This window comes from Myotis davidii, unplaced genomic scaffold (assembly GCF_000327345.1).
Source record: "Myotis davidii unplaced genomic scaffold, ASM32734v1 scaffold69, whole genome shotgun sequence".
NCBI classification, from domain to species: Eukaryota; Metazoa; Chordata; class Mammalia; order Chiroptera; family Vespertilionidae; genus Myotis; species Myotis davidii.
This window is the reverse complement of record NW_006300363.1, coordinates 1,245,133-1,259,061: the sequence shown is the minus strand read 5'-3', so window position 1 is coordinate 1,259,061 and position 13,929 is coordinate 1,245,133. Positions and strand designations below refer to the sequence as shown.

At 36.4% G+C, this 13,929-nt stretch overlaps 1 protein-coding gene across 1 annotated transcript in view; it reads left to right on the top strand.

Moving 5' to 3' along the window:
* CEP112 (centrosomal protein 112kDa) overlaps positions 1 to 13,929 on the top strand; it is a 353,141-nt gene that overhangs the window by 90,108 nt on the left and 249,104 nt on the right. The window contains exon 18 of the mRNA XM_015572412.1: positions 11,584 to 11,719. Coding sequence (XP_015427898.1) covers positions 11,584 to 11,719 — 136 coding nt within the window. The remainder of the gene's footprint in view (positions 1 to 11,583; positions 11,720 to 13,929) is intronic.

Here is a 13,929-nt window from a genome sequence, read left to right as displayed (position 1 = left end):
ACACCCAGCAGCGCTGCTGATGCCTGAACGGTATGTGGAATGAAGTGGGCGGGCATCGGGAGGCCACTATGGCACGGGGCAAGCACTATGGGCAGTCTATCTGAAGTGTACCTGGCGTATAAGACGACCCCCCACTTGGAGGCATATTTTTCAGGGCCAAAAAATCGTCTTATACGCCGGCAAATACAGTACTTCTGATGATGTCCTCAAGATACATGCTGAACACAGTGGCTTATGTACTTGATATATTTATTCCTATATACAGTACAAGTCATCTACGGAGTTGGAAGAAAACGGACATTAGATGTAGTGATGGAGAGTGCAGGGTGTGTGTGAAGAAACCCGTGAAGACAAGCCCAGCTGGAACAGAAAAGCACAGGAGACTAGGGGTCCAGATTGAGGGCCCCAAGCCCCCCAGAGGTGGGGCAGGGGGATGTACCTTTCCCATCAGGAATGGGGTATGGTTGATGAATGGGTAGCAGTGTGGTATATGATGGAAATGACATTGGAGGAAGACTTACTTTCCTGAATATTTCCTTGTAATAAGCTAGGTTTTGAAGGAAAGACAGAAAATGAGCTGGTGGAGAAGAGAGAATTTCCCTGCCTGAAGGATTAAAATGTTTCAGGGACATGAATGTGCTAACATGTTAATATCCAAGCATGAGGTCAGGAGTAAAGCTAGCAGATCTGATTTTCTGGAAGAGGATAATAAACAATAGATAAGCAAAGGTCAAGCATTTCCATCCTTAAGAAAACGTGCTTTTATTTCCTCACTGAATTGCTTTTATTCCTCACCAAATCATAGTACCTGAATTTTGGTGTCCTGAAATCTAACAAAGAAATTTAAAAATTGGTGACTTTTAAAAATTTGAATCCTCTAGTTTTTTATTATTGATATAAAATTTATTCATTTTATCTGTGTAATACAGAAATGTCAAGGAACTTTGAAGAAACTTTCAGTAATTTGAACCATATATCTCTATTCTTAGTGAAAAATGAAAACACCCCAAAGGAGGTTTAATGTGGAGTAAACCAGGTCTGGAAATGGTCTGTATTGAAAGACCTCATGGCCTTTTGATGTCTGATTCTTTGATTTGGCTTTTGCTTTTTAAAGGGGTGCTATGTGATTATAATTAGAAACATTTCAAGTTCCTTACTTGGGCAGTTAATTGTTCCTTAGCTTGCTCCGTTGTGACTAATCATGTAGTTCTGAGTGGTAGTCGTGTTTGAAATTATCACTCAGGAGCCTCACCTTGTTTAGTAGAGAAAGTTCCAGTCCATCATAAAAGCTTTATCACACCCCTAACATGTCAGCATTCATTTTGCAGGCTGTGGCTCTGATGTGAATGTATATTTATTACATATGTAAAATGTCTCATTTTAATAATTTTCTAAGTAATTAATGAGAATAGAATAGTTCACTTTTCTTGCAACTGGTACCATTATGTTTGACGTTGGAAAGTATTGATAAATTACTAGAAGGCACTGCTAAAATAGACATTTTTTCTTTAAAAAGTTTTTTTTAAAGTTTTGTTGAAAAGTGTTCAGTTTGGTATTGATACAAACATTTGTATGATGTTGAGAAAAGTTATCCCTATACTTTGGAAAGTGTCTAAGAACTATGATTATAGTTTTCTTCTTAAAAACAGCTTTCTTAAGTACCAATGGTGGTGGGGATCCATGTGCTCTCCTTTCTGCAGTCTGAGCATCTGAAACCATTTTAGGTGGAGGGTAGTCAAAGTTTCCAGTTTATTGTAAGCATTCCTTAGCCCCAGCAAGCACGCTGACATAACTCTCCCTCGGAGAGCACGATGGAAAGCTTGAGGAGAGGACAGAAGTATGTGGTGACCGTGCTTCAAGTTAAAAAGGAAATTTCAATTTTTTTAGAGTTTTTTTTTTTGTAGCTCTGTCCTCATAGAATTCTGCTTCAATGAGTGTCAGAATAGTATGGTGCTTAAGAGACCTCTATTGACACATTTGTGACACTGTTCACACAATAGGTTGAATTTGTAGCATGAGATTTTTAGGTTTATTGGATGCTTTTTTCAGAAGTTCAGTTTGCAAAACCCATTTTTAGAAGTAGTTTATATATGTAGCTTCTAGAGTTTTACTACCATTAAAATTTACTTTGGCAATGAAATGTGGTGAAATAAATGTAATTCTGGTGGGAAGTTGATAAACTAAGAAAATATAGCAATACTTTAAAAAAGTTTTATAGTTAACAAAATTACTTCAATATATATTCTCTTTAATTTATCTTCAGAAGAATCTTACATGGTTGTTTTTTATTGTCTGCATTTCCAAGGGAGAAATGGGTTCAAAGAAATGAAGCAATTTAACCTAGGCCTTCTGATTCCTATTTTCAGTCTCCCTTCCTGTTAGAATGCTGACTTCTACCTTTTGTGTCAATCAGTGGATTTCCTTTTCTCCTTTTTAAAATGACTTGGTCCAGCATGGCCAGCGTGGCTCCGTGGTTGAGTGTCAACCTATGAACCAGGAGGTCATGATTTGATTTCCAGTCAGGGCACATGCCCTGGTTGCAGGCTCAATCCCCAGGTGCATGCAAGAGGCAGCAGAGCAATGATTCTCTCTCATCTTTAATGTTTCTATCTCTCCCTCCTTCTCCCTTCCTCTCTGAAATCAGTAAAAATATATTTAAAAAAATAAAATAAAATGACTTGATTCAAATGATTCATAGATGGTATTTATACTAGATATGTCATTGCTTATTGCTCAGTTCCCAAGTGGGAGAATATGCCCTGTCCAGGGCATCTGACAACCACATGCCATGTTCTCTCCGTGGGGCCACCTCCCCTTCTCTGCCACACGCCTTGGGTCAGTGGACACCTGATCCAGGGGCAGCATGTTCATTTCACTGCACAAAGAGCTGAAGGTCACACAGCTGGAAGTGGATTTGAAATGTGTGCTTGACTCCAGAGCCCTTTTTCTCAACCACTGTCCTATCCTGCACTGCCCTCCTTCCTGATCCCAGGAATTTGGAACTGGAAAACCTGGACTAACTCAATCAGTGCAGAAGCTGAAAACATGGAAAGTTACTATGATGAAGGTTGGCTGGGCAGCTGAAGTTTTGAGTTGTTATGCTGACACCAAGAGGAGAACAGCACAGATGCACGGCGAGAAGTGGAGATCTTATGAGAAATGCGGCCAAAATGTAGAAAAGCTACCTCTCTTCCGGCCCCATTGGAGAGAAACACTCACGGAGAGCTCGCATCTTTATAGCGTACAGTCCTTTTACTTAGGCCATGGGAGTTGGAGATTGTTTTAAAAATTTAAGTAGCTATGTTTATTTTTAAAAACAGATTAACTGTTGCTTATATAATGTTATTATAATACATTTTTAAAAAGACATTTATCTTAGAACAAATAAAGGTAAACTTAAATGTCCCCTCTATCAAAATTATCACATTCTTACTAATAAAGTCTGAATTAGTATGGGAATGGCATACTTTTATAGATTCCCTAAGAATTTAAGGAGGGTTACTAATGAAAATAAAGTTAGTGATACTGCTTTATTAGGAACATGTAGAATTTGTTGTGTAGAAATAAATTCTTCATATAAACTTGTATAAAACCTGAAAAAAATTAACATTTTTTTTTATTTCAGAGGGATTAGAGGCCAAAAATTAACACCACCTTTCCCTCTCAAATTTAGAACTAACCTGAAAAAATAGACGACTTTATTTTTCTTATGCTTGGAGTTCTTTGAGTTTGGGGATATATAGATTTATAATTTTAATCAAATTTGAAATGCTTTGGGCATTAGTTTTTAAAATATTTTTATGTCCTCATCCCTCTCTCTCTTTTCCCTTATGGACTCTTAAATACACAAATGGGTGGGCCAAAGTATGTTTACTGTGCCATTGTGACATTCTTTTCTGTTAATAAAGCTTTTGTGACAATCGTAATCTGCATGCTTTTTTCCATACAGACAACTGTAAACCTACCTGTGCCCACCTTTGTATATTAGGTTGCTGAAGGTTGTCACTGATGACTTGTTTTCTTTTGTATCATCCTATTTTTCTTTCTATGCTTTGGTTTGGTTAGTTTCCATTGCTCTGTCTTCAAGTTCACTGATCTTTTCTTGAGCAGTGTATAATCTGCCTTTAATCCCATCCATTATATTTTTTATCTCACACATCATAGTTTTTCTACAAAACTATAAAAATTCTATTCTCTAGAGTTTCAATATGAGAAACTCAGCCTCATCACAAACCCTTTTCTCTGTTCTCTTCCTTTATTAACTACAACTTTCCCTATCACGGTTTCTCCATTTGTTACCGTTAATGCTGGAATGCCTTTATCCTATAGTTTCTTCTACCCACTCCTCCTCATTCTTCAGTTAACTTTAACATCACTTTCTTACATCCTAACTCCTAGGTAAGGTTTCCCCCATTATACAAATACGCTATATTCTTCTTGGTTCATTGAATTGAATAGTCATTGTCCTTATTAGTATTAATTCAATACCTTTCTCCCCTGTTGGACTTAAAGCTCGCTTAGCATGGGAGCTGTGCGTGATTAATTTAGTGATGTTTTCTCAACATCTAGCAAGGTGCCTAGCACATAATGGGTACTTCACACATTAATGGTAAATGAATGAACCAGGAGGTAGCAGTTAGCAGATGACTGAACTTATTAATAAACACCTGGAAGATAATCACTAGAGCCTTTGGAAAACTGGAGCCTTCCCACTTTATGAAGTGGGAAGAAATGGTTGTATAACAAGGATGATATATCTTTATAAATAAAGATTGGGTGTTAAAACTACCATAAATCTAGGAACTGCACTTTTATGCAGTTATCAATAGAGTGATGCCTTTTATAATCAGTAAAAATATTGTATGTTTTATCATATCTCAAAGAAAACTTTAATCCCATCTTTAGAAATTTCTTGCTCTGACCATATTTATCATCCTCTTGATGGAGATTTGCTTTTTTCATGTAAAGTGTCATGGTAAGGAAGCAAATAAAATATATTCTATAAATGTCAAATATATATTTTACAAATATATAATATATAACATATGTATAGATGGTGAACATATATATGGAACATGCATGTGTGTATTATATATTTGACCACTTAAACATTCTGAGTGATGATCTTACAAAATGGTATGCCCTTCATGAAGCTTTTCTGTTTTACACTAGGCACAGAGTTCCTTCTGACCTGGTTTGCTTGTGTATTGTGTTCATATCATTGTGTAGCTTTATCACACTGAAAATAGTATAGAATCTGTCTTCTTTCCCATATTAGAAGCAGGGACAATGCCTTGATTATTTTTGTATTTCTAGACCCAAACACAGATCCTGGCATACAAGAGACATTAAGTAAATGCTTGATGAACATTTAAACTTTCAAATGTTTTAAAAGTGGTTTGGTATGCAAATATTAATGTTGTGTAAGAATATGTTATGGTAAGAACCCAGTTGTAAGTTCAATTAATTAACATCAGATAGTGATCTATTAAACTTTATACATACACTGAGTGGCCAGATTATTATGACCACCTGAGGTTTGTAGGCAAATTAGCTATAATTTTGCGCTGAAGTTGCTAGAGAGCCAGACCATTATAAATAGGGAAGCAGGTTGTTTACCATGATAGTAGAAGTGATTTTTTTCTGAAGATATGGGTAAACAATGCGATTTAACAGCCTTTGAACGTGGGGGATATATATATATAAAGAAATAGCATGATGTAGTGAAGCTTTAGATTTTGAAGTCAGATGGACTGGTTTAATTTTTTCTCTGCCATTTACTGTGTAAACTTGGGCAAATCACTTAATTCTTCTAAGCTTCATTCTTTTCATTGGTGAAAAAGTGAATATCTTTTTATAGTTACAAAAATGAAGTGAAATAATATATGAACCACTTAAACTATGATGAGCATAGCACTCAGTAAATGTTCACTCTACTTTATTTGCACATTATTTAAACGTTATGGTTACACTTATAAATGTTACAGTTTGTAGCAGCTGTCAGTCACTAAAAGTGCTAGAAAATACCTATTGTGACTTTAAAATATATTTAACATAATTTAGGAATCATTTATGATAAACAAAAAGCTCTCATTGATAAATATTGGTAAATAAAATTGTCCTATTTGTAATTTGATCTACTGTACATAGTAATGAATGTAAGCAAGAATATTTTCTGGCCACTTTGAAATATTGAACTGTCCAGGGATAAGGCACGGATAGTCTTTTGAAGGAAATAAATATTTCAGCTTCACATTTCAGCTTTTTTTCTTTATTCCTTTGATCTGGCTTTGGTTGCTTACTTATTCTGCCTGAATGACTTCACCACTGCCTTTTCTCCCTAGTAACAAGAAGTGGTCCTGCACTCATTTCAAAATATTTAGGCTTTGTCATTTTATGGGATGAACATATATTTCCTTATTATTTATTGATCTGCTAAATAAAATGGAAAATAAGATGTATTGGGGGGGTATGTATGTAGCTTTGTGTGTATGATGTATAATTTACTGAACATCATAAAGTACTGAACATTTGATCAGTACTTTCTTAAATGTAGGAAACCTAAAACGAAACAACATTAGATTTCGGGGTTATTTTGAAGTTTAAAGATTTTAAAGGAATGTTTCTTCACTATACACTGTAGCTGTTTTATCTTTAAGGATAATTCTCTCAAGGTTTTCTTATTTTTATAAAAATGTCAATTGCTTTTCCATTTGCTGAGGTAGAGTTCTTCTAATTTATTTATAAACCCATATTTTAGGCTAAGTTAGTTTAGCACAAAATTATTATGGAAAACTTTAAACTGTTTAAAACTTTAGCCATGTTGCTTTATTTATACTTTACAGACAAATCTTCTATCTTCTGAGTCTGGTTTTCTTGTACGGACTCTCATGGCCTCTTTCCATTTATTGATTCCTATAACACTTAGAATTTGTCACAAAACATATAATATTACATTACTCTTTGATTTTTTCCCTTGCATTTTATCTTTCGCCTCGATCAGGTTGTAGTTTCCCCAGAATAAGAAACATTTCTTCATACGTCTCAGTTTTCTGCAGTATCTGACCAAGTGACTCTCAGGCGTTGCTGCCAGGACCCTGTCTCAGCAACTGGAACATGCTAAGTGACTAGGAGGGCGATGCCAGGATCTTCTGAATCATGATTCAGATCCAGTTGACTTCAAAGGGTTTATGGATCTCCTCGCAACCACCAATCTGTTTTCTGAGTTTGGTTTTTTTAGATTCCATAAATAAGTGAGATCATACTGCATTTGTCTTTCGCTGTCAGAGTTATTTTACTTAGTATAAGTAAAATAAGGTCTATCCATGTTGTTGCAACTGGGTGAGATCATACTGCATTTGTCTTTCGCTGTCAGTTGTTGTTGCAACTGCTAGTATTTCCTTCTTTATTGCTGAATAATATTCCATTGTGTGTGTGTTAGTGTATTTTTCTTTATCTACTCATTTGTTGATGAACACTTAAGTTGTTTTAATGTTTTAGCTATTGTAAATAATGCTGCAGTGAACATGGGGGTGGTGCAGATATCTTTTCAAGATAGTGATTTCATTATCTTCAGATATATATCCAGAAGAATTATTACTGGAACATACCATAGTTCTATTTTTAATTCTTTGAGGGACCTTCATACTGTTTTACATAGTGGCTGTATCAATTTACATTCTCACCGATGGTGCACAAGGGTTCCCTTCTCTTCACATCTTCACCAACACTTGTTATCTTGTCTTTTTGATGACAGCCATTCTAATAGATTTGAGATGGATGATATCTTACTGTGGTTTTGGTTTATATTACCCCATGAAAGCAAAACGAACAATATTTGTTATTATCTGTCTTTTGATTATAGCCAAGCTAAGTTGTATAATGGTATCTCATTGTGGTTTTAATATGTATTTTCTTGAGTGTCCTTTCATGTGCTTTTTGGCTGATTGTATATCTTCTGTGGAGAAATGTCTATTCAGATTCTTCACCTATTTTTAAATTGTTATATTTTTATTATTGGGTTGTAAAAGTACTTTATTCTTTTTTTAAATATATTTTATTGATTTTTTACAGAGAGGAAGGGAGAGAGATAGAGAGTTAGAAACATCGATCAGCTGCCTCCCGCACATCTCCCACTGGGGATGTGCCCGCAACCCAGGTACATGCCCTTGACCGGAATCGAACCTGGGACCTCTCAGTCTGCAGGCCGATGCTCTATCCACTGAGCCAAACCGGTTTCGGCAAAGTACTTTATTCTTGATACAAGTCTCTTTTCAGAAATATGATTTGCAAATATTTTCTCATGTTCTATGGTTTTTCTTTTCACTTGCTGATAATATCCTTAGCAGGACAAGAATTTTTTAATTTGCCGAAGTCTCTTTATCTACAATTTAATTAATTTCTTGTTTCTGCTTTTGGTGCTATATCTAAGACAGTGTAGCTCAGTGTTTTCTTCTAAGAGTTTTATATTTTTAGCTCTTACAGGTCTGCGGCCCATCTGGAGTTAATTTTTGTATATGTTGTAAGGAAGGAATACAACTTTATTCTTTTGCATATGGATATCTAGTTGTCTTAGCACTATTTGCTGTAAGGACTATTCTTTCCCCAGTGGGCTGTCTTGGCACCCTTGCTGAAAAGTTACTGATGCTCAATGATAGGGTTCACTCCTGGAATCTGAATCCTATTTCATTGATTTATAGATCTATCCTTAGGCCTGTAGCACACTTTTTATTACTCTAGCTTTGTAATAAGTTCTTCTTTTTTAAGATTATTTCACCCAGTCTGGGTCCCTTGCATTCAATTTGAGGAGCATTGTCATTTTTCCAATATTAAGACCCGTACTAATTTCTATTTTACCAGGTATTCCTTCCTGACTCTTTTTAAGAAATATATTTTTATTAATTTCAGAGAGGAAGAGAAAGCGAGAGAGAGAGAGAGAGAGAGAGAGAGAGAGAGAGAGAGAGAGAGAGAGAGAGAAACATCCATGATGAGAGAGAATCATTGATCGGTTGCTTCCTGCATGCCCCACACTGGGGATTGAACCTGCAGTCTGTGCATGTGACCTGACCAGGATTCGAATCGTAATCTCCTGGTTCATAGATTGCCGCTCAACCACTGAGCCATGCTGGCTGAGCATCCTTTTTGACTCTTAATGTTTCAAATGTTTAGATACCCATAGTGGTTACCATTTTTAAACAGAAATTTAGCAGAGACCACTAGTCTTAGCAACCATGTGAAGAAGCCATTTATCATGCTTAGTGAAAGGTATTATTTTTAGTGCATTTTAAGTGATAGTTCTATCTTAGTGTGTTTTTTTTTGACCAACTCACTCTAACCAGTCTAAGGCCCAATAGAAGCCATGAACATAGATGATATAACTGTTTGGAAGTCTTGTTTACCAGCTCAGCTGGAAAAGGAATGGAGACTCTTCTAGTTGCTTTTCAAACTTGTTTGAAGTTTTTTATTTTGTTTTGTTTTTCTTGGAGTTTCCAGTGGAGATGCCAAGCTGGCAGCAAATGCAGTATACTGTAATGTGAAGCCTTATAAATGCATGCTGGATCCCTGCCATCATTATCAAAAGTGCTGGTACACAAATGTGCAAAGGGAGGATTTTCAAATTAAGGTTGGCCTGCACATATAAATGTTAGCTTGTAAAGCTCAAGAAATACTAAATGGTACTCCATTAGTCTCCTGCATTTTACTGCCTTTTTGGAATAATCATGTGCTTCAGAGCATCCTTTAATCTGAGCTGGCTCATGGTTATATAAGAATTCAGCTTCTTTTTTCTTTGTGCTTTATATATCCAGATGAGAAAAATTTACTGAATTTTATAAATAAATCAGAACTAAAAAGCAAATCTTCTTTCCACCTTTTTATCTTCACGGAGGCCCAGCATTAAGGCATTTGAGTGATGCATTTATACTTGGCCCCACAAATTCTGCTGAAAAACTAATCTTCAAAGTCACTTTTTTTTTTTTTTTTGCTTCTTACAGGACACTACTTGGAATCATAAAAAGGAATACTGTGCTCATGTTAGTAAGGAGCAGATTTTCTTTTTCAAACGCTGAAAGTCTTTTCTTCCATTTTGTGACTTTGATAAAGATGAAAATTGATCCCTCATTAAAATTAAAATGAATATAATCTGTTTAAATTAAGACAGATACTTTATTTATATTAAGACAGAAATTCCTAAATAATAGCAGAGCTCTGTGTTTGCCATGGTTTCACTGGACAAGAGCATTGATTTGCATTGAATGAGGCCTTCTTTGCTTTTTAGTTTTACTACTAAATTAGCTCCAGACTGTGTAGTGGGCTAAAATTAGTTGGGAGATTTCACGCATTTCCTTTTACTTGCTATTTAATATAAAATAATATTTTCTATTTGTAAATCAGGATAGAAGTTATTAATTAAAAGCAACATGCTTTATTGTACAAGGTTTTATTTCAAAACTATTTTTAAAATATATATTTTTAATATGGTCAATAATAGGTACCTGATTATAATTACAGTTTATGACTTTGACTTATGTGGCCATAAGTCAGTTATAAAGTAAATGAACTAAATTTAGTAGGTAAGAATGAGGTGACATAGAGAAAATATTGGTCCTATTAAATTGAAAGTGTTTAAATAGCTCTTGTGAATTATTGGACAAAATGGTGTAATACAACTGAGTTTCAATATTCATAGAACAAAGCTGATATTTCAGCTATAAGTCATGTATTATTATAAACTATTGTCCAGTATACTTTCTTTTCCATTTATAGACAGACTGAGCAAGCAAAAGTAGACCTTTGAAAAATTGTAATCCCAATCATGAAATAGTCTTTCCAGGTGCTTTCAGGAGAACCCCCAAAATGTACGAGTGACAGGGGACTCGTCTCTATAGTATGGCAAAGAAGTAGCTATTGCAGCCCAGTCTCCTGCAGTGGGCTGTTATTTATGCACCAACCACAACAGCCCTTCCTCTGTGACTGGTCTCAGATCCTTCCCACAGAGTGTTCTAAGCAGCCACTCTCAGTTGTTTGGGTCAATAACACCAGAGCAAATGTCCATCCAACATTTGTAACAACTGTCCATCACATTTGCCAACCTAGGCCTAGGCTGAGGTACCCAAAATAATTTACACCACTTTAGGCTTTTCTCTTGTGCTCTTTTAATATTCAAATATTCGAGTATTCAAACAAAAGAATCCATGTATCTCAGGGATACCCTGAATAAAACTCAAGGCTTCCTGCTTCTTGTGTGGACTAATGTAAGAGGGTAAAAATGCACTTGGCCAAATTCAAGTTCCCGTTGGCCATTGGAGGGCTCAGTCCGACGTGGGGATGCCTGCTTTCAATCAGTTTTGTTTTTAGGGAAATCTTTGAAAGTAGTTGTGCTTTGATCAGAACACATATTATGTGTCTATACCCTTTTATTCCCCTGAGACAAGTAATGTTATTGTCAACTTATCAAAGAGAAGTTTTATAGAATTTGGATCAAAAAATTGAAATCTGAGTTTTGTTTTAGAGAAGGTTAAATAGTGTTCTTTCAAGCCTGGTTCTTTCATATTTGGACTCTGAAGCTTCTCTGAACTTTTCCAGGGAGAAAGAGGAGCAGCTGGCTCGTGTGACGGAGGTTCAGAGGTTGCAGGCCCAGCAGGCAGACGCTGCCCTGGAGGAGTTTAAGCGGCAGGTGGAACTGAACTCGGAGAAAGTCTATGCCGAAATGAAAGACCAGGTGAGGAGGCCACCGTACTGTCCTTTTTGAAAGTCACTCTATCAGTAGCAAGGCACATTCTGATCTTACATATGACAGAAGCATATTATTTTTTTAAAAACCTTTACCAAAATTAGCTGTGCGATTGGGTCAGGAACCCAGAATGAGAAAGGGACGTTAGCCTTGGCAGAGGACACCCACTTCCACAAGAGCCTCCAAGGAAGAGGTGGCCCCTAGTGGCCAAGAACCAGAGCCCCTTGGAAAGGGGTCGGCCAGCGGCTTGCCCTGCTCCTAGCAGGGCACATGCAAGGAAAGGAGCTGTGCCTTGCTCCTCCCAGGCCACTGGGGGCGCTGTGATCAGCAGCTCCCTGTTGGGGGTGAGTGGAGGGAGACAGTGGAGAGCACCTAGAGCTGTGTGGACAAGGAGATGGGTCCTCTTTCTTCCTTCAGAATTCCTTGATTCAACCTTCACTTCATGCCCGAATAACCATTTTAAAGTTGCATCTACACATGTGGTAATGGCAAAAATGTATCTCACTTTGGGAGCTGGATCAGTCTACAGGTGAAATTGGGTTTTGTAGAGCAAGGATTCAGGTTGACCGTGTGTGTTTGCTCATGTTCCATGAATAGTGTTTTATTGATCAGTTATGGCAGATTATTTTCAACTGGTCGTTGAGGTAGACAGAGGCTGTCTTCAGTTCTTGTAAAGGGTGTCCCAAAATGCATGCAAGAAGTACTTTTGATAGAAAACACAGGTTTATAATTAAAAATTATAAATTTTTCATCGATTCATAAAGTATACAGTATTGGGTTATGTATGGAATAGCATATCGGGTAAATGGATTATCCTGTCACCATTAACTGTTATTGCCTGAGCAGCCGCATTTTCGAAGAAGAATGTTCCAATGATGCCTCCAGCCCAAAATCCGCACCAAACAATGACACGTTGTGGATGCATTTGTTTCTCAACAATCACTCATGGATTTTCTGAACCCCAAATGCAACAATTTTGCCAGTTAACCAAGCCATCAAGATGAAAATGAGCCTCATCGAAATTCAGCCACATTTATGCAAAATGGTCATGGAAAATTTCAACAAAAGAATGTGGATGTGCCAGCAAAGCCGTGGAGGCTATTTACTCGATATGCTATTCCATACATAACCCTATACTGTATACTTTATGAATCAATAAAAAATTTACAATTTTTAATTATAAACTTGTGTTTTCTATCAAAATTACTTCTTGTGTGAATTTTGGGACACCCTGTACCAGTTAGTGGCATGTTTTTCAGTTTTAAGAGAAAATAAAAAATTGAAAAAGAATAAAGGGAACAAACACCAAGGTACACAATCACGAAGAATCAACAGTTGTTGACACTGTTTATTTAAACTAAATCTTTTCAGATGACGTTTTAGTTTGCTTTGTTGTTCATGTCTAATCACATTACTCTCTCCACCTCAGAGGAAAACCACTATAACTAATTTAATGTGTAATATTTCAGCCTATTATTTTATGTGCATAAATCATATTGATGTATGTTATATGCATTTTTATACTTCTATTTTTAAAAAGTTAGATAAGTACTACAGATTTTATATATTTTGTTTACTCTTTTATGTTTAATTTTGTACAGTTGTGCCCTATCTATGTTGATTTAGTACAGTCCCTTTAACACTAAATGTATTTTACCATATGACTATACCATACTTTATTTATCATATCCTTGATTCAAGGGCGTTTAGTTAATTTCAAGTTTTCTTTTTTTTTAAGCTATGTTTTTATTGAGGAGGGAGAGGGAGAGAAAGATAGAAACATCAATGATGAGAGAGAATCATTGATCGACTGCCTCCTGCACACCGTGCACTAGGGATTCAGCCTGCAACCTGGGCATGTGCCCTGGACCGGGAATTGAACTGTGACCTTCTGGTTCACGGGTTGAAGCTCATCCACTGACCCACACCAGCCAGGCCAAGTTTTATTGATCATAAAGAACGTTGCAGGACTTGTTTGTGATTTAACTTTTATCTGGAGTTATCTTCCTCAGGAGCCCCACTCACACACTGGGTCGTAGAAACTTCCCGTGGAAGGTTATGACTGAGCTCTGTGGGTTTACTAGCTTGGAAGTGGGGTTTCTTGTTGTTATTGTCTTGATTCAGATTTCCCTTCATATTGAGTCCTGTGAATTTGGGTCCTGAGAGTAGTGTCTGAGATCCCATTTTCTGTGTTCTTC